The 26,561-nt window shown below is 46.9% G+C and overlaps 1 protein-coding gene across 3 annotated transcripts in view; it reads right to left on the reverse strand.

The window, feature by feature from the left end:
- TSPAN12 (tetraspanin 12) overlaps window positions 1–26,561 on the reverse strand; it is a 212,440-nt gene that overhangs the window by 153,601 nt on the left and 32,278 nt on the right. For 2 of the 3 annotated variants that reach the window (XM_078680422.1, XM_078680439.1), the window contains exon 2: window positions 20,108–20,245. In XM_078680422.1, coding sequence (XP_078536548.1) covers window positions 20,108–20,173 — 66 coding nt within the window. In that variant the 5' untranslated portion in view covers window positions 20,174–20,245. Of the gene's footprint in view, window positions 1–17,422; window positions 17,574–20,107; window positions 20,246–26,561 lie in introns of those variants that run through there. The other variant, XM_078680430.1, reaches the window with a different exon arrangement.

Genomic DNA, 26,561 nt, shown 5'->3' on the forward strand with positions numbered 1-26,561 from the left:
ACAACATCTGATACATACTTATCTAGTAAGGAGGGGGGTGGGCATTGCATTCCTCCTGAAAACTTACTTGATGAGGCCCGAACTGACACATCTGCATAGGAGGTAGCAAAGTCAGGTTTTCGCCACCAGCTATAATTTCTTTGCCAGGGTCCTATTACACTGTAAGCCCCAATGCATTGACAAGGAAGGGCAATACGCGTTCTTTGGTGGAACCCTAGCCGGGAGTCCTTTGGGGATGGGTTGCATTTACAACACCAATGTTAATCAGTCCGCATTCCTGGAATCCCTAACACCACACCTGGGTATATTCTTATCTGCTGCTAGGATTTCGGGAGAAGATTTCAACTGTGTGGCGGACGCATTTATAGACAGATTCTCCCCACCACTACTAGATTCACCCGTCTGCAGACTAGTTAAAAAATTTCAGCAATAGATGATAGACTGGGACCTCCTGGACATCTGGCAGCTCCAGCACGGCCTGAAGGGAGAGTATTTATTTCTTTCTCCATTACACGACCTCCATGTGTCATGCGACTGGATGGGTTCTCAGCATCCCTCATAGTTGCTGAGCCGGCCACACAGTTGGAATACCTGGCCCGCACTTACTCTGACCACAACCCACACATGTTGCGTTTACAATGGGGGAGGCGGCAGGCCCCGATTCTTACATGGAGGCTTCACCCGGAGCTCCTGCTCAACATGGTTTTCTGTGATTCTCTGCAGGAGGATATCAGCAGTTACTTCCCACATAACCAGAGTACTGCTTTGTTGGCAGTGGTCTGGAAGGCATTTAAGGTGATGATTAGGGTTCATTGCATGGCCGTACAGTCTGGGGTGCACAAGACTCTAGAAACTGAGCTCCATAGCCTGGAGACTAGGATGCACGCCCTGGGGGCTGCATCTGTCTTGGACCACTCCCAGCTTTTGGAACTCTTAGAGGCGCAAGTGTCCCATGCTGATGCCACACACAGTTTGGGCCTTTTCTGGGCTTGTCTCCAAAGAGTGCTAGTCACACAGACGCTCTGGACCGCTGATGTTACATCGTTGCATACCCAATCCGGCATTCACCGGGAGTACATTACACAGCCTTGTATGGGGTCCAGACCTTGCCAGTAACAACGTAATCGACAGGTTACTGACCGTGATGTTCCTGCCATGCCTCCCAGATGTAGTTTGGCAGGACCTTGGCCGACCCATTGCGGGACCTGAAATTTAGGAGGCCTTCAAGGACTTTGCACTGGGGAAGACCGCTGGGGTAGATAGACTTCTCACAAATTTCTACCAGGCATTCAGCTCGCTACTGGTGACCCGTATAAAAGGCGGTATGCAATATGGGCGCCATACCACCCACATGCCAAGAAGCACTGCTGATTTCGCTACTGAAATCAGGGAAGGACCCAGAGGACACATCCTTCTCACCACCCTTTTTCAATGCTCACCATCGACTACAAAATCCACAGCAAGGTTCTGGCTACCAGTCTGCAGCCCTACATACACCATATGATCCATAAAGATTAGAATGGCTTTATCCCACATCATAACACTTCATTTGGCACCTTATTTGGTTGCTAGACAACCCCAGAAAGACTGCCCCGATGGCAGTGATATTATCATAATACTTGCATAAGGCCTTTGACACCCTACAGTGAAGGTACATGCAGACGGTCATGCACTGTATGAACATGGGCCCTGACTGGGCCAAGTGGATAACACTATTATCTACTAGAGCTTGTGCCTGGGTAAAAATTGAGCAGAAATTTTGTACCTCATTGCAATGTGCACAAATACAAGACTGGGGTGCCCTCTCTCCCCCATACTATTTGGGTTGGCCATTGATCCGTTTGCTAGTGCTGTTCGGCAATGGGGCAGGTCATAAGGCTCCATGATGGGGAACATAATATCTCTCCCTGTACAAGGACGACAGGCTCCCCTTTACCTGCGACACCTGCACCAGGGTTCCCTGGGCGGCGTCTCGAAGCATCGACGCCTAGGAGAGGCGACATAATTATGTACCAGCTGTGAGAAATAATGTGTCTTCCCAGTTAGTGAGAACACCATGGTTCTACTCCAGGTGATCTGTGATAGGGGTCTGCTTTGTGAGCCTCGAACGTTCCAATAACTCTGGGTTCGAATTTTCCCCTGGGACACAAATGGCCTAGAAGGCAATCTGGGCGTGGGCTTAGATCTTTAAGAGGAAGCGCAGAATTCTGCCGCAGGCTGAGGCAGGCCTCAAAAATTCATTAAAATGTCACTAGACCGCAGGTCTAGTAACTTAAGTAACCTACTCGACCAAACTGTAATGCTCTTAACACATGAACTAGTTTCAAGTGATGTGATCCTGGGCAAATATCTTAATTCACTGAGCTGTCATTTTCTTCATTATCACCTATGAGAGCACCTTCAAATATGCTAGTTCAGCATATCGGCTGTACAAAAATGATTTAATAGACTAAAACGTTTGCTCCACATATACAAATCTAGTCACAGATAGATACACAAGACCTCCAAATTGCCTCTTACATCATTAACAGCCTTGTCATCTGGGCGGGGACAGGAATATTTCACAAATTATGTTTAAAAAGTATCACTTTTAATAAATACAGCACTATGGGCCTGATATAGATCTTGACGGATGGGTTATAACAGTGGAGGATATCCTGTACGGCGAAATATAAATCCCACTGGATATAATTGGATATATATTTCGGCGGACAGTATAACCATCACCGTTCTTACAGAGTAACCTGTCCACTAAGATCTGAATTATGCCCTAAAGCAAGAAGTGGTAGCATACTGTCTGTCATTTGCAATCAGCAGATTTTTCATTAAATTGCCACAAAATTTCCCACTGACTTGCGGTTTTACTGATTGTGACACGGACGGAGAGTCGGCCAGGAACGACAACCGGAAGTGGGGTATTTCTGGAAGAGACACCAGCGCCCACCCGGAAGCAGTTGACGGTCTAGCTGTTGTCCGTGACTGGCGGTCATGGAAAGAGAGGTGGGACGATAAAAATCTTCCACCAACAGAGGACCGGCGGCGTGAGCAGGAAGCGGTATCCTGGAGCCCGGCGGAAGACGGAGAACCTGAAGGAGCGGAGCCCAGCTGTCCCGGCGGTGGAGGAGAGGAGCCCAGCTGTCCCGGCGGTGGAGAAGCAGAGCCCAGCTGTCACGGCGATGGAGGAGCAGAGCCCAGCTGTCCCGGCGGTGGAGGAGCAGAGCCTATCTGTTCCGGAGGAGGAGCGGAACCCAGCAACCCCGGAGGAGGAGCAGAGCCAGGAGGGAGCAGGTTCAGCGGGGACCGGAACCCAAGGGAGAACCCTCCTCATACCTACAAGGCGCACACACCCGGTGGCCCTAGGAAGGGAACAACCGCCCCGGGTCCGGACGCCACGGCCCTGTGGACGGGCCGTGGCCCAAGGCAAGTACCTCTAAAGGGTGCCTTCTGGTGGGGGTGGTGGGGTGGCGAGCAATAGCACAATCCAAGTCACGTCGACCTCTTTCTTTCACGAACCCTTCCCCTCTCCCTTCCTTCACTACGTATGGTGGCGGTAGCACCTGTTTTTATAAGAGGACGGATGTGACTAATCCCGGCCCTATCCTTTTCTTTCTGCCCTTCCGAGGAGTCCCAACCGGAAGAAGACCTACCTGAAGACAACGCAGACCACCTCGCCCGGGGAACATCCGACTATCATTCTATGTTTCATCCATTCTTCTGTTAAACCCTGATTTGACTAAAACAGTGTGCCTAATTCCTTAAGAAAATAATAAAGACAACTGAAACAAAAACAACCCCAGACATCCCTCGACTCGTTGTTAACCACTCGGACAAACCTTACACTGATAAAACTACATAGTGTACAAACAATAATGTTTGGAAATCGAGTTTCTGCAAATATTTGTCATTTGCACACCATCTAGTAAAGTGATCTGATTTGTTTTGGTCCTATTTAAATCTGTGTTTGCATCAAACTTCTTCATCACAAAAAATGTGCTTTGACATATTTGTAATAATAATTTACAAGCTTTTTACATGTTATGTGGAAGAAAATAAAATGACACAATGATCGTCAGACAGCTCACTTGACAAACCCTCTAACTGTAGTAAAGAAAGAAAGAAAACTCTATTTTCCAGGATAAGATATGCAGCAATTACTAAAAAGACAAACTTACATTTGACCTCTTTCATGGAACAGAGAGCGAATGTGTCAAGATCAATACATGATTTAAAGGCACCTTTATTGCTCATTGCCTTTCTGAATGAAAAGAAAACATGTTCCTTTCCAGATTTAGAACACTGGCCAGAACAGACCAGTAAGTGCTAAGATAGCTCGACCTGATAAAATATGACTCACCGTTGTGATTGGGTGAGTAGATTTTTCAAGGCCCGGCTGAGGCCCCCCTTGATGGAACAAGTAGCGCTCATGAAAATTATCATCTTACCCAGATTACTTTATTATTTCGGGAACCTTCCCTTTGGGATAACTCAATCTTGCTTTTACTCCCTGGATGCCCTGGTGAGGGAACAGATTTGGGATGGGTGGCTCTGCAGGACATCGCTGCGCACTATCCAGAACCTGACAAGGGAAGGGTGGGCTAGGTGTCCCAAACCTTGAGTTATACCATATAGTGGTGCAAGTACAACTGTTGGCTCGCCCGCAGACGGCCCCAGTGGAGCTGCGACTTAACGGAGTGGACGCGTAGGGTGGCTGGCTAGTGCCGCTAATGCTGGGGGGAGTTCCCACTACAGGCTCAACCCCCAAATTTCTGAGGAATGCGCTACAATGTTGGGTGACGTTCGCCTGTTTACGACGTATGATGCACAATTAGACTGCGGCAGACGTCTTCACAGTCGGGGACTATTACACAGAGGGTAGATTACAATCTCTAGAGGACCTGGTGGCGGACACAGTACTGCTACCTTCACAGTTCCTTACATATGCCACGGTAATGGGCGATCCATGCCTTATGGCAGCAGGGACAAACTGAACAGTTGGCACATGAGCTTCTGCATATTATCCTGACTTTTGGGAAGGGTCGAAGGTAGTCTCCTGGCTGTAAAGATCAGCACGACTTCAGTCACACCTGGAATTGGTGTGACTCTGGGTCAGGTGGGAGACGGTGATGGTCCGAGTTGGTGAATGGACTCTGGCCCTGGAAAGGATTCACACTGGAATCCTGGAACACCTGGTTCCGTTACACACAGTTCAATTTCCTGCAGAGGGCACACCTGACACAACGGCGCCTTAATACCAACATGGGCCCTGGCACCCAACGATGTCCTCGCTGCCAGGAGCCCAATGCTGACTTTAAACGCATGACCTTGTCATGCCGGGGGGTGATGAGGTTTTGGCAGGGAGTGAAAATCGATCTGGGGCATGCCCTGGACTACACTGACCAGTGGGGGCAGGAGGTCGCAAGATTCCTACACTTGTACCTGGTGTTGCCCAGACATACCCTGATCATGCACTGAAGTCCTGTCAAGGACTACGGCACTGCAAATGGAGATCGAAGGTGGAGCGCTGGGCTGGGGCAGAGGAGACTGCACTGAGGGCGGAAGAGAGCAGGGGCCTCCACTGGCACCTGATCTTTGCTGATTGGGCATCCCTCCTAGCTTTTTTCATGGAAAAGGGCTGGGAAGAGCTGCTGAAGGGTAAGAGTCCTTGTAGCCATCTATGGCGCATATTACACATGGGTCCACAGGCCTCAATGAAATGGAGGCCCAGCTGAGGACAAGTGGCGGCCACACGTACATCCACCACCTCTTTGGACACAAGGGCTCAGTACTGTTTGCCAGTTAGATTGTTGGGGAGGGAGGGGAGTTACATCATATGGTGATGATTCACTGCAGTGGTCTTGGAGACAGAGTTACAGGCCTGGAGGTGCGTTCAGTGGGTCATGCACCGGCTGCGTAGAGGAGCCTGCAGGGCGGGAGTCAGAGCTTCCAGGCGGGTCTGTGTGTCCTCTGGCGCCATCCGTCCGTCTTGGCTTTTAAACGGACACACAGACCCGCCTGGAAGCTCTGACTCCCGCCCTGCAGGCTCCTCTACGCAGCCGGTGCATGACCCACTGAACGCACCTCCAGGCGTGGGGCCAGAGGCCCGGGGAGGCTGCAGGCTCGAAGGAGGCTCTGGTAGGTTGTGTGCCAGCTGTCCGCATGCAGCCGTTGAAGGCGCTCTCTCTTGCACACAGCTCTCCCAGTGCACCTCAACCAATATCCGCAGTGCCTACAGCTCTTTCACCGCTAGAGAGTCCCACCCAGTGTAGTGGAAGTAATCAGAGGCACTCACGGTAGATAGTTACGTTTATTATATTAAAGGGAAGTAAAAAGCTCGCAGGGTACATGGCTTTCTGTAGTGGGCTGGTCCCACGTGTTGAGGTGTCATAAGTAGACGCTGTAGACCAGGCCAGGTACATGTAGATATAATTTATTAAGTTCTGAAGATGTAGATAAACATAGCCCCATCAGGAGCAGCCTCCTAGCTGCTCAGCCCATCCTTAACTGACAACTCTCATGCATCCAACATTCCACTCACACTAAGATTCTAACCAGAACACTCACACTGGCTGAGCAGCTAGAAGAAGAGGAGTACAAGAACATATATGCAACCTGAGGATACTACACTTTCTCAGTGACAGAGGCCGGCAAGTGTACATCTCCGTCCGTGACCCTAGTCTCAGAGCAGTGGCTGTCTGCTACAGCCACAGAGGAGTCACGCTCCGCCCTGCCCACCCCCCGGCGCTACCTTACCTGCTGGTGATGATGGGCGAAGAAACAGCAGTGGCAGTGCTTAAATTTTAAGCACGTGTAGTCAGTGGTGGGCGTGGGCAGTGGGCTCTGCTCTGGGCTAATGAAAACAGTGGGTTCGTGAGCAGCCACGTCACGTGAGTGACGTTTCCAACGTCGTTGATGTCCGGACGCTGACAGACAATGATCGTAGTCTAGCTAAAATGTAATTGGACAAAGCACTGCAGAGAGACATAGAATCGATGGTGTCACCCCATGTGATGGTGTCACCCGGTGCGGTCCGCACCCCCCGCACCCCGTAGTGACGCCACTGCCTTCAGGAGGCTGGAAATGTGGTATGGGTCAGGTGGTCTGATGTAAAATAGATCCCCAATAACAAAATCGCCCAACCCTGTAACAAAAAACACCCCACCCTTTAGCCTCCCTGGGAAACACACGGTACTGCCAGTCTGGGCCTTACTCAGGCCAGGGGCCCGCCTCCCATGCATGTGCCAGAGGGAGCCCCCTGGAGCTCGGGGCCCCCCCGCACAGTGGGTGCTGCGTTGCTATTGTTATGCCAATGTTGCGGAGCTTGGCATTACAGCAATAAAAACAGGAAGTCCTTTAATGTTGAGGCCGATTTCACCTTTCAAAATCTGCGAAAGATCTCTGGTGGAGCTCACCTTAAACACAGGTTTCTTCCTGCGGTGTGGATTGGACCCCATGAAGGAGCATGCCACCTTCTGTGGGTGAGGTTCTGGCACTCTCCTTTTAGTAAAACCAGTTGAGTAGAACAGCTAACCAGTGACAGTGACCACTGTCCATTGAAAAATATATATTTCCTTCTACATTTGAGAGCTTACAATATCACTTTCTGGTCTGTGTACACATAACACGAAGAATATACTTATACCCATTGTAGGTACTCTATCCTCTGGCACCGCCTTAGTTGTAGAGAAATCTGTTCTGCAATGTCATCAAATGTATTTATTCATTTGGAAAGTTTTATAAAGCGCGAACATGACTCTTGCGGGTATCAGAGCGATGTACACAAGGCGAAAGCATGAATAAACTCCCTACAATAGAGGTCAACACTGTGAAATAACAAGGAATACACAATCAAGATCAGTGAACCTGGTAGTGGGCCACACTAGATCAATTTCTCCTAGTGTGCAAAATAATTGCAGTAACATTCAGCAAAACAATCAAAAGTGAACTCGACACAACATAATAAAATAAATAACAAAACTTAAACTGTAGGGTAAGGGCCCTAGGATAAAATAACAATTATCAACCAATCATAAAATAAATGAAGAACAATATGTTGGGATAAATGTCAAATCTGTCAAAGAGCACAGTAAGGCATTCAAGGCTGCTCTGTATTTTCCACACGCTTGTATACTATCTCCCTGTACAGGGCAGCTTTCAATTACACGAGGTGGACATTAACCTAAATTATCTGTTTGTAACTTTCACTTGTAAATACATATAACCAGATAGTGCTTACTAGTAAATACACATTTTGCAACTTGGAATTTACATAGGAGATTATGAGAAAATGGTGGCTATAAACCATGGACATTGATATGTATTTATAATGCAAAAGTTAGCTGCTGTACCACTGGATAGATCACCAAGGATTTCTAATAACGTTCCCCCTAATATTCTAATAAATTCCTAGCAATTACTCTTATTTGAGTGATAATTGCTAGTAAATGTAGATGTTTAGTTGCTGCAGCCGGGGTCCCCGCTATTTGAAACCCATGCCAACTTCAGGACAGTTATTTACACAGACTCCTCACATTTTGGAACCCCTCACTATGTTCAGAGTATTATTGTTACAATTATAAATATGTATGTCTAAATTTAGATGCAGTATACGTCTCGGGCACTAACAGTCTATTCTTTTTCTTTTTAATATTTGTTTATTAAGGTTTACAAGCAGTATAGTGAGAGAATGTCTCAAATGGGAAACAACCATTACAACGCAGTCATTAGAACGCAACATCCTTTACATCGCATGCCATTACAATGCATGTCACTACAAAGCATGCCATTACAACGCATTATAGTAGGAAGGTAGATCCCTGACTATGGTTGCCCCCAACTTTTTGCCTGGTGTTTTGCTGGTTTTCTGACTTAGTTGACCTGGGGCCCTGCTATTCAGGACCCCACGCCTACTGCTCTCTCTGTAAAATGGATTCCATGTACCTTAGGTACATATCTAATTGGATACTGAGTCACCTTATCAGTCCCTGTACAGTGTACCTTAGGTACCCAGGGCATAGGTGTACCCAGGGCCTACCAGGGGCTGCAGCATGTATTATGCCACCCCTGGCTGGCCATCCAAATCTGACACAACTGGCTGCACGACAGCTGGGGCAAGGTGGTGTAATCACCCTTTGCTTTAGATATAGTATACCTATATCTAACCCTAAAATGGACACACAGATCTCCTATCAGTCACTCCTATGGCAGGCCTTAACAATCCTGAAGGCAGAGTGCTTGGAATCGTGTGAGATGGTGCTCTGGCATGAGCTGAGCCTGTCTGCGGCTTTCGGGATCCATCCCTTAGCCGTTTCCATGATATCGCATACCATATACTCTTAAGTGCATTATAATCCTCGCGGTTATATGCCAACTCTGGTATCGCTTTATCAAAACATGTCGAGTACGGTGTCATACGAATTGGAATACTAACCCCTCGCCAATTCTGGCGACGGGGTTAGCATTCCACCCTTCTAGAGGAACACGACATGTATGTAACCTGTAACCCCGGTTAAAGTCAGACAGAGCCTTAGCATCCACAAAATGGATGCTGCCACCGAGACACAAGTCTGCCCTCCTGCTGCTGGGAGTCCTCCCAGAGCAGGAGGCAAGGACAAAGGGTTTCCTGCCAGGGGCGGTGCCAGCACCGTCCCAGACAGGGTTTTGTGTATTCCAGGTAGGCAGGGCTACAGAGGAAGGTGACTGCAAGTGGCACCCCGGTGCTCACTGTGCATAGGCCGGCTGAAACCAGTTCCAGGGGCACTCCAGCCCCTGGCCTGGGGAAAGCCCGCCAAAGGAGAGGGGTGTAACCACCCCCCTCCTGGTCCCACCCATAGGGCAGGACTTAGTCGCGTGCCAGCCCCCTTTTCCCAGATAAAGGTAGGAGCAGGCCCCCTTCCAAATTAGATCATCTTTGGAATCAAGACACGACTTTCTGCGAAAGGACTTCAAGATTTCTTCTTCAAGATTCTCCCTTGTGACTAAGGAGTAGTCACCCTGCATCCGCAGGCACCATCCTAAGAACACTGCGGTCTGCTGTAAGTCCTTCATCCGGAATCCGACTGCCCAGCTCGACAAGACCCGGCTTCCCTGGCACCTCCGACCTCTACTCACCTCTACAGCCAAGCTGAGAACCGTGAGTGCGACGAGACCTCAAGGGACCGACTATTGCCAAGACTGCACGACTTCTCCACAGCAAGCCCGCCGAGTAATCTCCTGGCGAGTGCTTTGGGGTCCGAGAAGCCCCAACCCTGAGCAGCTCCAGCACCGAAGAGCAGCCCCCCAGCATCTCCACGATCGGCGTGGGGCCCTTCTGCTTTTTGCTGCTCACCGCGTTGTTTGGCTACTAGCCCGCTGGCTTGTGGCCTTCTGAACGACACCCGACGACATCACTGCTGCTGGTCTGGTTGCTCCAGACTGGCTCTTGCTCCCTTCCAGAAGAGGAGCACCCCGGACCCTCCTGGTCCACTCAAGACACCATTTTGAGTCCACCGCGTGGGCTTGAATTAGCCAAGGCTTTGTTGCCCAATCCTGGGTTCTTCGACGCCGACAGCTTCATCCATCGTGGGACAGCTCGCCCCTCCATCCTGGTCGCCGACAACGCCTCCTGGTCCGTGAGATCTGCAGAGCACAGCGTCGCCCACTCACCTAGCCGAGGTGACTACCATCCGGTGCCCTCCTGGTGCCCCCTGACTACTGGCTAGTAGTCACGAACTTGGTCCCCTCTGCTTTCAGGTATCATCCATCTTCGAGATCCAGGCTTGGATCCCTTCGAACTCTCTTCACTGGTCGCCTGCCAGCATCTTTCTTCCAGGCTCCTGGTTCGTCTACGAGGATTCCCGACGTCTTTTGAGACATATGCAGCTGCAGCCCCTGGGCTAGGTAACTTCGGCATTTCGGTGCCCCAGCATAGCCTCACTATCCAAGGGTCAGGATCCACTGTCGTTTTCTCTCTACCAGGTCGGGTTCGCCCGTGAACACTAACTTTACCTTTACTAGCTATCATAGACTTTGTCCCGCATCCCGCGTGAGAGTGCACACTCTGCACCCGAGTCCCCTGGGCCTCCTAGAAGTAATCTAACGATTCCATAGTCAAGTCCTAGCGATTCCAAAGCCTATTAGTACTGTACTTACCTGCTAGTAATTTCGCATTCCACTTTCAGAGTATATGGTTTTTCGTGCCCCTCGGGCATTTGTGTATACTGTGCTAACTTAAGTATTTTTATAAGAGTTTTGTTGTGTGCTTAGCTCCCTGTCTCATAAAGAGCCAGGGTAGTCTTGTTATAAATAAATACACTGTTTATTTTCATAACAACTTGTGTGGTGTCCTTTCACTGGGTGTTCAAGGGGTAATGTGATGGTAAAACAGCTGGCTTAACACGCCCTCTAGAGTCTTAGCCTTAGACTGCTCGTATCCATGCTACTAGGATAGCTGGTCTATAAGGTTGACTTACAACCAATCATCAATAAGGGTTGTTTGGACTGATATGTAGTGATCACTAGAACAGTGAGCACTGCACATCAGGCCAACTTCTCACAGTTGACCTCTATTGTAGGGAGTTTATTCATGCTTTCGCCTTGTGTACATCGCTCTGATACCCGCAAGAGTCATGTTCGCGCTTTATAAAACTTTCCAAATAAATAAATACATTTGATGACATTGCAGAACAGATTTTTCTACAACTAAGGCGGTGCCAGAGGATAGAGTACCTACAATGGGTATAAGTATATTCTTCGTGTTATGTGTACACAGACCAGAAAGTGATATTGTAAGCTCTCAAATGTAGAAGGAAATATATATTTTTCAATGGACAGTGGTCACTGTCACTGGTTAGCTGTTCTGCTCAACTGGTTTTACTAAAATGAGAGTGCCAGAACCTCACCCACAGAAGGTGGCATGCTCCTTCATGGGGTCCAATCCACACCGCAGGAAGAAACCTGTGTTTAAGGTGAGCTCCACCAGAGATCTTTCGCAGATTTTGAAAGGTGAAATCGGCCTCAACATTAAAGGACTTCCTGTTTTTATTGCTGTAATGCCAAGCTCCGCAACATTGGCATAACAATAGCAACGCAGCACCCACTGTGCGGGGGGGCCCCGAGCTCCAGGGGGCCCCCTCTGGCACATGCATGGGAGGCGGGCCCCTGGCCTGAGTAAGGCCCAGACTGGCAGTACCGTGTGTTTCCCAGGGAGGCTAAAGGGTGGGGTGGTTTTTGTTACAGGGTTGGGCGATTTTGTTATTGGGGATCTATTTTACATCAGACCACCTGACCCATACCACATTTCCAGCCTCCTGAAGGCAGTGGCGTCACTACGGGGTGCGGGGGGTGCGGACCGCACCGGGTGACACCATCACATGGGGTGACACCATCGATTCTATGTCTCTCTGCAGTGCTATTGTCCAATTACATTTTAGCTAGACTACGATCATTGTCTGTCAGCGTCCGGACATCAACGACGTTGGAAACGTCACTCACGTGACGTGGCTGCTCACGAACCCACTGTTTTCATTAGCCCAGAGCAGAGCCCACTGCCCACGCCCACCACTGACTACACGTGCTTAAAATTTAAGCACTGCCACTGCTGTTTCTTCGCCCATCATCACCAGCAGGTAAGGTAGCGCCGGGGGGTGGGCAGGGCGGAGCGTGACTCCTCTGTGGCTGTAGCAGACAGCCACTGCTCTGAGACTAGGGTCACGGACGGAGATGTACACTTGCCAGCCTCTGTCACTGAGAAAGTGTAGTATCCTCAGGTTGCATATATGTTCTTGTACTCCTCTTCTTCTAGCTGCTCAGCCAGTGTGAGTGTTCTGGTTAGAATCTTAGTGTGAGTGGAATGTTGGATGCATGAGAGTTGTCAGTTAAGGATGGGCTGAGCAGCTAGGAGGCTGCTCCTGATGGGGCTATGTTTATCTACATCTTCAGAACTTAATAAATTATATCTACATGTACCTGGCCTGGTCTACAGCGTCTACTTATGACACCTCAACACGTGGGACCAGCCCACTACAGAAAGCCATGTACCCTGCGAGCTTTTTACTTCCCTTTAATATAATAAACGTAACTATCTACCGTGAGTGCCTCTGATTACTTCCACTACACTGGGTGGGACTCTCTAGCGGTGAAAGAGCTGTAGGCACTGCGGATATTGGTTGAGGTGCACTGGGAGAGCTGTGTGCAAGAGAGAGCGCCTTCAACGGCTGCATGCGGACAGCTGGCACACAACCTACCAGAGCCTCCTTCGAGCCTGCAGCCTCCCCGGGCCTCTGGCCCCACGCCTAGAGGTGCGTTCAGTGGGTCATGCACCGGCTGCGTAGAGGAGCCTGCAGGGCGGGAGTCAGAGCTTCCAGGCGGGTCTGTGTGTCCTCTGGCGCCATCCGTCCGTCTTGGCTTTTAAACCAAACAGCTCTTTCTATTCTGGGGCTTTTAGTTTCGGTTTGAAGTCCCAGCATGCAAGCGCTGCTGGATGAAAACCCAGCACCGGCAGCAGGTGAGGCACTGGGGAGTATCTCCACTCCCTACCCAGGCCGGGCATCACCCTCCAATCCATCATCCTTCCCCTGGCTGCTCGGCTCTGACATCCCGCATTCCTCGCCCTCACCCGATCACTCTCACCCACCTTTGCATCCTGGCCCTCCCAGCTCTCAGGCCCTCTCACCCGATCCCTCTCACCCACCTTTGCACCCTGGCCCTCCCAGCTCTCAGGCCCTCTCACCCACCTATGCACCCTGGCCCTCCTAGCTCCCAGGCCCTCTCACCCACATTTGCACCCTGGCCCTCCCAGCTCTCAGGCCCTCTCACCTGATCCCTCTCACCCACCTTTGCACCGTGGCCCTCCCCTCCCAGCTCTCAGGCTCTCCACCCGATCACTCTCACCCACCTTTGCACCCTGGCCCTCCCCGCCCAGCTCTCAGGCTCTCCCACCCCGTCACTCTCACCCACCTTTGCACCCTGGCCCTCCCCGCCCAGCTCTCAGGCTCTGCCACCCTGGTCACTGTCACCCACCTCTGTACCCTGTCCCTCCCAGCTCTCAGGCCCTCCCACCCGATCACTCTCACTCACCTTTGCACCCTGGCCCTGCCCGCCGAGCTCTCACTGTGCACCGTTCACTAATGAGAGCAATATGCTCTGCAGAGCTTGATAGAGCTGTATTATCAGAGCTGCGCGCATGTTGCGTTATTGGAGACAAATGAATGTGCTACGGTCAGGGATTGAGGTGCACCGGCAGAGCTGTGTGTGCTCTGAATGAACCTGTAGATTCCTCTCGGACGTATCTGTGTGCGCGCGCCAAGACCAAGGTCTAACTGGTGTTTAGTTTCAGACAGTCCTTTTGATGAACAGACCACAAGTCGAAAGAATATGTTTGTTATATATATATATATTTTGCTCTGACACAGTTATTATCAGCCTGTGAAGCACGAATGTGAAAACTCAGTGAGCGAATTGAGATAATGATAAAAATCAAAATTTACGCTGCATGTCTTCGAAAACATATGTTTCCAAGGAAAACAACTTGAATAGAATTAGTGAGCACTGTGCCAGGGGTGTAACAATAACCCTGGCAGCCCTCGCTAGGGGGCGGGGCGAGCTCCAGGGGGCCCCCTGGCACTGAGTACCGGTGGCGGGCATCAGGTCTAAGAGGCTAAGATCTCCTGACTGGGTCCGGAGCGCGGCTCCTACCTTTACTTACTTTGGCGGGGGCACACAGTTTTCATTACGCCGCTGGACCGTGCCACGTGAATCGTACCTCTTCTGCCTGTAGCTTTGGCCTGTATGACCTGTGCAATGCCAGTATGGTCCGAGTCCTGGGCATGTATAGTCAGTATCGCCTGAGTGATGACGTGCAATACCTGTGTGATAGTGCTTGGTATCTGTCCCGAGCCTGCATGGTCTGTAGCGCCTGATGATGACGTGCGATACCTGTAAGGTATCAGTCCTGAGTCTGCGTGGTCTGTAGCGCCTGAGGCATGACGCTTCTGTTTACGGTCTTAGCAAGTGGTATCTGTGTATTCTGTGGGAGTTATACTCCTAGCTATCTTTGGCTCTACCTGTTACAAGTAAGTATTCTGAGCCTGTAAAGGCTCTATGAAGATGAGGGATAGCACTGCTGTCTGTGTGCTCTAGCTGTAAAATTAGCATAGCCTAAGTGGCAGCCCTGCTATTTATGTGTTTAGCCTGTAAGACTAAAAACTGTGTAAAATGAGGGATAGCGTTCCTCTTCTCTCCCCCCCTCCCCCCACCCCCGGGCCTTTAGGATGTGAATAAGCGATAAGTGTAGCTCTGCGGTCTAGTCCCTGAGACTTAAAGACATGTATAAATAACTTGAGGGGAAAGGTTTGATGTTTATGGTCAAAGCTTACAAGATCCTAGACTGTAAGAGCTGAGCCTATAATCAGTTAAAATTCCAAAGTCTTATAAACATCCACTATTTTGCTCTTCCTGCATATCTGGCAAGTGTATTAATAACTGCAGCTCTAAGTGGCTTCCAAATATAAATAAAAACACTTTCTTTTTGGGGAATTCTACCCCGCCCACTTCCCTCCTCACCACCAGTCTTCTCATTTCAGTAATTTTTGGTTCAGCTTTTTAAATGCTACTTTTGCCATTGATATGCCATATCATATTGATGTCAATATAGAAGGCGGCATGCCAAATACTTTTACTGACACTGATTGGTTTAGTGAGAAAGGCATGCAAGTATTTATGGAAAGAAGTTTATCCCTTGTGCCATATTTTTATATGGTGTCTCCTGTTGTCAGCCCAGAATTGGAAACACATTTCATTAAAGGAAGTGCAGAGATCAGAAAGCGAGCCATAGACGGGTCAGAGAGTTGCAACTTGCGACAAGGCTGTTTGTTTATCAGAGGAGGAAAGGGGGTTTATGCGCAGACTGCACTGCAGAGCATTTCTGTAATGAAGCTGTCCGGTCCCGGACCTTTAGGGAATTGGGGCAAATGAGAGGTGGGGACTGGGGGTGACAAGGGATGGGGCAATGTGGGAGTTAGCACTGAAACCATTCTGTATGGTTCCGTTATTTGGCACTGGCGGACTCGGAGGAGGTCAATGATGGATTCATGGGGTAAGTCGTGAGGGGGTGACACCATGAGTTACCCGCACTGGGTGACACCAACCCTAGTGACGCCACTGCTTGAAGGTGTTTCGCCGTGGTTTAAATGCCGGCTTGAGTTTCAGTTTTGGCAGTAGCAGCACTAGGGGTTAAAATAAACGCAGTTGTCCCTCTTTTATTTCCAAGTCAGCTTTCACCGAAATAAAAGAAAAGCTACTTCTCTCTGAGCTCACTCACACGGTAGCAGATGGCACAACCTGTAGTAGAGCAGAGCGGAGCGGAACACCGGCCTGACACATGAAAAAGGTAATTCCGGCCAGACCCTGTGTTGTGTAATAACAGCAAAAAGTCATCACTCACACTTAGATGGAGGAGTTTAGCACGCAAGTCACCGAGTTAGCCGGGCTAAGCATTACAAGTACACTTGTAAGGCCAGGAAAGAACTTAGATGCAGCTTAATCACCATCTCTAGCGCTCTTCTTCCAGAAAGACTTCATGCCTTTCTGGACAATAAAATGGACTTGCTGCAAAGGGCAACAGTTTGAAGTAAGTGATCTTAGCATGTGTTACTTTTTAATAACACTACTGTGTCACAGGCCATAATAGTAAGCCAAATGCAGATGCAGGCAAAAACCACTACTCAATGAGTGCAGCATGAACGGTATGAGTTGGATGTGTTTGCTTTTCCAGCCATTGATGTGTGCCTTTAGTGGTGAGAGCCTATCTGCTACCTCCTTTCACTGGACTGGCACTGACTGGATCATCTCACTGTATTTTCTATAGCAGAGGATGAACCTGGGGTAGAGGCCCCAGCTTTCGCCCTTCTGCCTCTCTTCAGTCTAGCATGAGCCTTCATCCAAGACACTGCCACACTATAATCACGTGCCATGCCCATGTTGACTGCTCAGTGTAAGGCGCTGACTCAGGAGAGCCAGTCTACCTGTCCAGGAGTACTCTCTGCGACTCTGCTCTCCTGCCTGTCCACAGGCCCTCGGAACCTTTGCTAATTGTTATCTGCCTTTGACAGACTGCCCAGTAGTGCACACACTTCAAATGAAAAACGCAAACAAAAGCAATTTAAACTTATCTTTACAGTGCAGGAGACCATCTTCTTTCAACTTGAGAATACTCAAGGTTGTCATTAACCGTACAGAACAGTTATTTTTGTAAACAAAACTATGGAAACTGTTTTGATGAGCTAAAAAAAAACCTCAGAACGTCGTTAAAGATAGATCCGCACTCCCCACTTTGACTCTAAAATTAACAAATATACTTGGATTTCACAAAGGGAGATATCTGCAGGCTGAAAGGTGCTCCCATCAATTCCCACTAACTTTTGTGTAGGATGCTAACTCTATTAATTACTTTTTTATTGGCTTGGGCTGCTCTCCCCTGGTGCAGGCTGGTTTACATATGTTCTTGCATCTTCTTTCCAGCCTGGGTTGTCTGTGTTTAAAATTTAACAGCCACTTGAAATACAAAACATCTCTTCCTTCTTTTTCTTTCTGTGCCCCATCTGAAAGAAATGCAAACGTTAAGAGTCTCTCAGGGGTGTCCAACATAGGTCAAGGAGAACCGGATCCTTACATGATTTTCAGATATCCACAGACTATGTAAAAAGTGCAATTTAGAGTCATTTCACGTGGATGTCTTTTATTTGAATATCCTAAGTATTTGGTAGACATCCAGCCCTCCTGGACCCACCTTGGAGAACCTAGCAGTAACCTATTTTCTACAGCTCAATCTCTGCCTTTCCGTCAAAACGCATTCTTGTAGTGGTCCTTGTCATTACAAAGGTGCAAAGGATAAAAAAACACAATGTAGCTATATTGAGAACAGCTGACTATGGATGCCATAGTTTGCTACCAAATAAAGTTAGTGATATATCAGTTCAAATATGCTAGCCACCATTGACTGTAATGTTTATTGGAAAGAGATACTTTCTACGCATGTATGTGTTCTTGACACCACATTAGCAGTGCAGCCCATGCCAGTGACAGTAGGTTTGGGTGGGCATATTTATGATACAGTTTTACAGTGGCTGAAAACTATATTGATAATGTGGTCATAATAGAAAGAAGCATATTAATAAAAATGAATTTCCTTAACATCACTTTAGATTTTTCAGAAAAGCTGTTTTTTCACAACGCTGACTCTAATGCCCTGGGTTCCATAGGTGAGGCTGTTTTATGTGTTAGTTAGCTTGGCAGGGCTTTCGGATGCCTCATTTCTTGGATAGCCCTATAAGGGGCAGGACTTAATATTAAAGTGCATGCCTCAGACCAGCCCGGTTTTGAGGTTGCACCATTGTTGTTTTTAACATGAGACAGAGTGTAGTACATTGTTTGGCAAAAGTGGGACTCCAAAGATGATCTTTAAAACGTAGAAAATCTGTGATCCTGTTGTTTTAAACAAAAGGTTATATTAAACATAAACATTTGAGAGCAACATTGTAATAATTGGACCACCTCATAAGAGCTGCTCTGTCATGTATGTTAGGTTATGGTATAATTAAATTGTATACTATGTTATGATGCTCTATGGTATGGTGTGCCACGTTTTTGTATGTGTTTTGTTGTTATGCTTTTTACATTTTGTTATGTTACTGTTGTGTGATATGTCATAATATTGTTGATTTAAAGAGTACTGCAGGCAATTAGAGGTCTCCTTAAGTGCCCTAAGACACACCAGGTAAGGGGGTGGACAAAAGAAGGTTTACACAGCTAGCTTCCTTGCGTGGGAGAAGGGCACCATCCGGCAGTTTTCCAGCTGCATCTCCTCAGTCTTCGTAGGCAGTGCCAGCTCCTCTGAGGCAGAGTTCCACCTGAGTAGGAAGTGGGCCCAGAACCTCTTTGCCTTTTTCCAGTTTGTGGGTTCTGTGTTTCTCTTCTCAGGGAGAGGTGGTGTGAAAGCGTTGCTTCTATTGGGATGTGTTCAGTGTCTGGCAGCTCCCAGTTGCGCAGGCTGATTTCCAAATGAGGCTTGATGGGAGGTAAGCTCAGCCTGGCATGCTTCCTCTATATTGGTACCTTGCTTTCTGTTGGGTGTTGGGCCTTGACCAGCTCCGGCACAGCAGCTAGATCAGACCCTCTGTGCATATGGTTGCTTTGGCTCAGCACCTCTTGGTCAGGTCCTCAAGACCAAAATGAGCCAGACTTCCATGTGGCTTTTGTCTGCCACCCACGTTCTACCCCCAGATGCCGAGTATTACAGACAAAGCAGTGACCTTTAATTTTAAACATGCAAAAGAAAGAGATACAGGTTTAGTGGTGCTTCTCTGGTCTATTTTCTATGTTCTCTGTAAGAATGTGGGTATGACTGGGTATCCCAGTGCACTGTAAGGTCACTGTTTACTATGTTTTAAAAGTTAATACATTTGAAAATATGATGACAAATATGTTATAAAATGCATTGCTTTTGCCATTTAAAAAATTGATTCTTGGGGAAGAACCCCAACATTTGCCAGGGCTGCTTTGGGTTCCCAGTTCGGCCGTGGCTTTAGAGCTCCTGACTGGGTCTGGCACGTGGGGGCCCCCTCCATGTACTTTACAGGGGCCCCCTTCAACTTTCTTTACACCACTACTCATCAACTTGTGGCTATTTTGGTCACAACAATCATACCTAGCAGAAACGTTTGCAGTGGTCGGTAAAATCCCTTTGTAATTGGTCCCTCCCTTTTAAAAACCTAAATACAAGAGGGTTTGTTAGGACTCTGTATATCGGTTTGCCAACATTTTTCTGTCCTCAGAGTTCATGGGTATTTATGAGGGAAATTACCTGACCCTTTCTCCATACTATATCACTGACATAGAGCTGATATGTGCTATGTGAGGAAGTAAAATGAAAATAATTGATACATCAGTCACCAGTAGGTATTTTTGTTTTATTCAGCTCTCTTGGAAAGAAGGGGAGACTTGGCATGGAAATAATATCCCACCTCTGCGACAGGGCAGGATACTGGTCATGGCTGTCAATTACTCAGAAACTGGAAGTGCAGTAAATAGGCCAGGATATTCCCACCTACTTGAAGAAGTAAAATACTTGACTTACCCAGAAAAGTAAATTAAGAGCATAGAGCAAACAGCGTAGGCACCTCACAGAGTCCTCTCTGGCCATTGTAAGGTGTCAAAGGGGAGAATCTCCATCCTTTCAGAACATTCTTCCAAAATTCATTGGAAATTTAGAGCCCTGTGCAAAAAAATAATGCACAAAAAGTAAAACATCGCTTATACACATAACAGGTAGACCAACAGAATCAATGTAACAATAAAAATAAAGACAGGGTAAAAGAAAATTATGAAAACAAGCAGTTATAAAACTTTGAAGAAAAGATGGAAAAATAAAGCAATTCAGATTTATAAGATGTCATGTTGGCCACTGCATTCCTGAAAGGATTTAATGATCTTTGATGTGTAAAATCGGTGGGTGCTTTCCTAAGTATAACAAATAACTGTTCTGGCTGGGCATACTGTGATGAGGTGGCTCAACAGGACACTTAACAATTTTCCATTTTCTCTTGGTAGGTATAACACAGTAAAGCACACTACAGGTGCACAGCCAGCACACAGGATAAAGATTAACTTATGGAGTAATCCCATGACATGGGAAGTATCAAAATCCAGCGGGGCCTACGAGTCAGCTCCACCCAGCAGCCAGTGGACTAGCTAAAATACCTTTGGCCTCCTTGATAACCTCATATGTGGACAGGCGGGCAGTATAGGCTACAGCAAGAATGCCTGATGCTTGCCCTCATGGAATCTCAACATTGCATCACCTACCCAGTGGCCTGGTCCTGACAAGGGCTAACACTAGGTATTTCCAACAGGGTGAGCAGGTGGTTGACCCTAAGCCACAGCACCTCTAAAGGAGTAAAGTGACATCGCCATCCACTTGAGTCACACAATATTTTCACCACTGTGTGACGTTTGGTGACAGGGTGGTGTGGACACTACCTAGTGGTCAGATAATTATTTTAAGCTGCTTTCCACTGTGGCAACGCAAACTCTTGTGCATGTGGAAATTGGGTAAAGCTGCTACCTGGGTTTCAGAAGCTGAGAAATCTGTTACTAGTTATAGGAACAGATAACCTCGGTTATGGAAAATATTGAAACAGCAGGCAAATGACACACAACTGTTATTTTCACAATTACCTACAGTACGATCCGCACATAGAAATTAGAATTGGAGTTACAGTACATGTGAAACCAGCACTATCTGTTACTAGGCATATATAAACTGCCATGGGCCCCACTCTCATCCACCTCTGTTCCTGGGCATTATTGCCCCCCTCATTCTACCTTTTGCTAAGGGTATTGCCCTTAGACTCTCGCCTGCACTGGCATGGCAGTAGGCATGCCATCGAGGGTTGTTGCTGCCATGTGTGTACTGCCCAGTGGTGACACCCTTATCACCAGCACAGCCAGTCCTGTCCCCATGCGCGCACCCCCAAAGGCTGTGAAAGTACACCCCGAGTGGCAGACTACAGTGTGATTCAAACATCCACAGCAGGACTCAAGAACCCCAGGATTTACGACAGGATTCAAGGATCCTACAGTTTATGAAAGTCACGCCAAGCCAGAAGCCGGCTTCCTCTTCTCTGGAATTTTCTTGCCACTTTATTTGCAACGTCACTTTAAAACAATTCCTCACAACCTTGGAACTCTTCAACGAATATCCTTGCATCCTTTGAACGCTTTGACCAATTCCAGCGCTGTCTTCAGAGGCGTCAGGTTAATGATGACATAGGGAGAGTTAGATGTATTTGTTTGGATTGTTAAACTATTGTGTGATTCTAGAACTGCCCCTTGCTCTAACATATTAGAACTCTGCTCGTCTTCTAAGTTGTGCTGTAACAACTGTCTCTTTGGATTTCACAGCAATTGCAAATCCTGTATGAACCTTTGTTTCTGTTTGGTACCTAAAGTTGTAGAGCTTTAGCAACTGTGTATAGAGCAGCAGAACAAGACTAGTCTCACAACAATTACTTTGGCTCTAGCAAGAGAAAGGTACTGTTCCACTGATATGTTGAAGGTTTACTATAACGTACCTGCTGCTGGAGGAAAGATAAATGGGTATTTTGTGAGTTTCTGAAGGAGGTCACCATTCATGTGAAATGCAAGTAAAAGCAAACAAACTACATGCTATTGAAACTGATGTAAGAGCAGAAAATAACAGTAGTCTTGTTTTTTGTTTAGGACAAAATAGCTGTCACTCATGAGAGAGACCACAGAATCCCTAAGAAAGACTTCAGTTAACAAGACAATCTGTTTAACTACTAACTACTACCTAATGACTTCTCTTTTGTGTGTTCTCTCATAACCTTATCTCCTTTCCCCTGCTTGGATGTCCGAATCTAGTACAATACTTTGTCAATATTGAGTCTTGACCTGTTCTGTACAGTCAATTGGGAAGGAGAATGGTGGGTACCATGTTGTTCCTACAGCAACATTCGGATCTACAGGTTAGTGGTACCTTGAATCCGAGATAAACTAGGGTATACATCACATCACTACCACTTTCTTCCCAACACGGACTAGTCCACAAGCAATTCACTGGGGAGGGGGGGGGGCTATACTGCCTCTCATTCATGAAAAACTAAATACTAGTACTGAAGTTAAGTGTTATCATGCACTGTATTTACCATGATTCATTGGGGCAAATTGAGAGCTGGGATGTGAGGCAGTGTGCTTCCACACTGTTTCTGTTTGAAAAGGCTCCTTTGAACTACTGAGCTGACGAGCTTGTGTTGATGCACCTGCACCCAGTGATGGCACAGAGACCTGAGAAGACTTTGAGCAGCATTTCCAGCACCCCCAAAATGATTTGTTTTGTTCTACTGATGAAGGAATGAATCCAGATACACGTGTCTAGAGTTACACAGCACAGGCTTTACCAACAAGGGTGGAAAATTAAATACTACTACAGAAGTAAGTGTTATCATGTACTGAATTTACCATGATGCATTGGGGCAAAATGAGCGCAGTGATTTAGACCTCTGTCTACGAGTTGAGAGGTTCTAGTAGTATCTTTATAGTCGAAAATTTGATTTCAGCCCCTAATTTTTAGGGGGTGGGGACATGTATGTCGACACCTTATAGCTACTTTACAATCTGAAATAATAAATATCCAAAAGTATTGAAGTTACTACAAAGTGTAAGAGTAAATGTACAAATTATAAAATATACACATGTACATTTACCTGTGTGGATAGGCCCCAGTTAATTTACGCCAATGGCTGGATTCCTAGAGGATTTCTGTGTTGCATTATATTGGTTTTTTAAATGAGTGTGCCTTCAGCTCTTTCCTAAACTGAAGATGACTTGGGTGGTCCTGATGGATATAGGGATGCCATAATATATTCTTGGTGGAAAAGGTCTCTTCCCTGCTGCTTTACTTCCTGCATTTCATCGTCTCCGGTTGGAAGTTGTTCTGGCTGCAGGTGTGCAATGAGCCACGAAAATGGCGAGCCTGTCAGCCAGACAGGAAAGTCGCCCTCCACAGCAATCAGTCAATAGAACAAGGTAGAGGCTCTGTTTGTGTCCTGGTGGAGAACTATGGAGTGGTTAGGCCGTCTTTGTGACCCACCGGTTCATGAAGCTACGATCATGTAAGATTGAGGAATACATCTAGGTCAACAGTTTTACCTTCAGACTTCTAATGTTTTCAGGGCCCGGTGGAGTGCTGTGGCTGAATAGGGCATCACAAGGTCGGATACCATATATTTGTGGACCCACAGCAGTCTCAACTGCATGTACAAAATGTACGAGAGGTAAACCTTGCAAAAAAATGGCCACAGAGATCACATCTTTTTCAGCTAAGCTTGGCACTTTGTTGTGATCCTTTCGTGGCCCAAAAAAGTATACGCCCCAACTTTATCAAAAGTTTATTAAGTTCTCTTTGAATGCTACAATTATTCATAAATGTTCAGGCGCACTTCCAGCAGACACAGACCATGATTTTAAGGAGCCACTATGTTCTCTACACCTTTTCTGCAGAGCCAAAGCCAAAATCAAGTCCCACCATGGCTCACTGGTTCCTTTTCCAATATGCCATTTGCCTTTTATCTCCCAGCGAACTTCAGGAGACCATCTTCTCTCACTCGCAAGAACAAGATATTGAGCTCTGGGAAAAAGAGAAAGCAGGATTGAAGCCCTCAACCCTTCCTCAGGCAACAGGGATACTTCAACATCAGTCGTCTTCTTGACATCAGCAGTGACTAATGTCTACTTTACATTAGTACTCATCAGTAGTGATGTAAAATACTCATTCTATCCTGGCTGAGTCCCACTCTTCTCTACCATCGACTCTTCAGCCCTTTCCCTGTTTTACAGCCAAAGGATCTATGATGGTCCAAAAGAGTCTCAGGCATGATTTCTCTCTCAGTTCCTTAGGCCCACCCATGGTTATGCCCGTTCTTATTTGGGCCTCTCTCCCCATTTCAAAGAAAAATTGCCTGTTAAACTCTTTTCAGTGCAAGGGTGACTTCAGAGCAGCTACCATGACGGGACCTTCCACAAAGGACGGTAGAATATGGATGTAGAGGCAAGGCATGGAGAATATGAGCACAGATATTGGGCCATACATCTGGTCGTTGTGTGACTGCCGTTCACAATACTCTCCTCCCCCTTCTCTCCCTCAAGGATTCTTATTTTGGCTGTTGAGTTCTTTTTATGACCAGATCTCTGGGTTCAGAGAAAGGCCAACTCGTTGACAGAGGATCTGGGTTGTTTGAGCTAAACAATAACCCTCATTTCATAATGTGGAATTAAACACCTTTTCTAGAAATCATATTTAGGGGAATGGTTCTTCAATTCTAGGTTTTCCAGTCTATTAGAAATGTGCTGAGCAGGATAACCTTGCTTCCAAGACCAAGATACACAAGCATGCTATTTAAAAACTCACTGTCAATTCACACACTGAATTATTTTTACTCTGTCAGAAGCAGGACTACAAATGCATTTGAAAGACCTGGAGTAATGCTTTTACAATTCGGCACGTGGATGGTGTCAAGCCACAGCAAATCCTACTTTTGAAATGTATGTCACCTCACACGTTTAGAGGTAGTGCGCATGCAGAGGGAGATTATGTGCCAGTCTTCTTGTTTTGCAGAGTCAAATTATGCCAACTAGTTAATCAAAAAATCCTGCATGGGTTCCAATTCGAAAAGCCTCCCTTCCTATAGACATCAGCCCTTTTGGGTTCAGTACGTCAGCTGTTCCCTTTAAAAAGACTCTTGATTAGTTGTGTGTCTCAATTGTAACAGTTTATAGTCCACGCTGTTGCCCATGCCAGGATGATTTCTGCTTACTGTTTTAACACCCTGTTCTTCACTTTTGGTTGGATCTCTTGAACTCTATTTCAATCAACTGAGGCAAAGTTTGTATGATAGTCCTCACACCCATGGTTCTCAAATTGAAATCACCCCTCAAACTAACTTCTGCTTCTAGATGTCATTCTGTTAGCTTTTATTCACACAAGATACATGCAGGCAGTCAGAAGGAAACAACATTATTAATTTTCTAAAGAAATATTCTAGTGGCACCTCTCTATTAACTCTCATTTGATCGACTTAGGGAATCAACAGCCACATCATTCAAAGCCTCAACATCTGTTTTTAGTCAAAGGACTGATGAGAGGTGAGAAACAGTTTTGATACCCGAGAAGCCTTGAATCCAGCTCTCACTAGCAATAGCTTAAACATATTCAGACTGTCTGCCTCGTCACATTCCCAACATAGATACCTGTATTGATCTTTTCTTTATTTCTAACAGCTGATTGGCAAGAAAGAATCCACCTAGGAATTCCAGCCTGTCTCTGATATGTTTGTGCATCTCCCATACAGTGTGGAAGCTATGCTGCGTACTAGTTGTCTGGAATATGAAGATTGTGGTTTACCTTATAATTGGGCTGTGGTTCTCCACCAGTGCTGTGAGTTTGCCAACAAAATGAACACTCTCTTCCCCAGAGCCAATACTGCATATTTGTTTGGTCTTCAGAAGAAACACTGCAGCTGTAAGAGACATCTGATTAGGACCAAACTGCAGTTTCTACCATCCCTTTCCACACAAGTAGGGGTCTAATCCGAGGACATTGGAAAAGATCTTTTGTTAAGTCCTAGCTTGAAGACGAACTGCTGTAGGAGAGGAACTGTCCTAACCTTGGCAGAAGAAAAAACACAAGGCCAATTCCATGATGCCCAGATCAAAACTGCAATGAGTGCGACTTAAAATAACAAGTCTTCCCTGGAAGATCTTCAGCCCAGATGATTGTGCATGAAATGGACAAGCAACTACACCATGAGTTTAGGACATTATAGGCTCATTTGAGCCTGCTGTGCCCTTGACCTGTCCAAATATGTGAGAGCAGGAAGCAACATTGCTTATCCAAGTAGAGCCTATTTCATTCTAAAGACTAAGGGTGTGTCTGGTCAATTCAGGATTTTTGCTCTGACTTGTGAACTGTTTGAACCCTCATCGTATGAGATACACTTCAGGATATATTGAGA

This window comes from Lissotriton helveticus, chromosome 1_1 (genome assembly GCF_964261635.1).
Source record: "Lissotriton helveticus chromosome 1_1, aLisHel1.1, whole genome shotgun sequence".
Classification (NCBI taxonomy): Eukaryota; Metazoa; Chordata; class Amphibia; order Caudata; family Salamandridae; genus Lissotriton; species Lissotriton helveticus.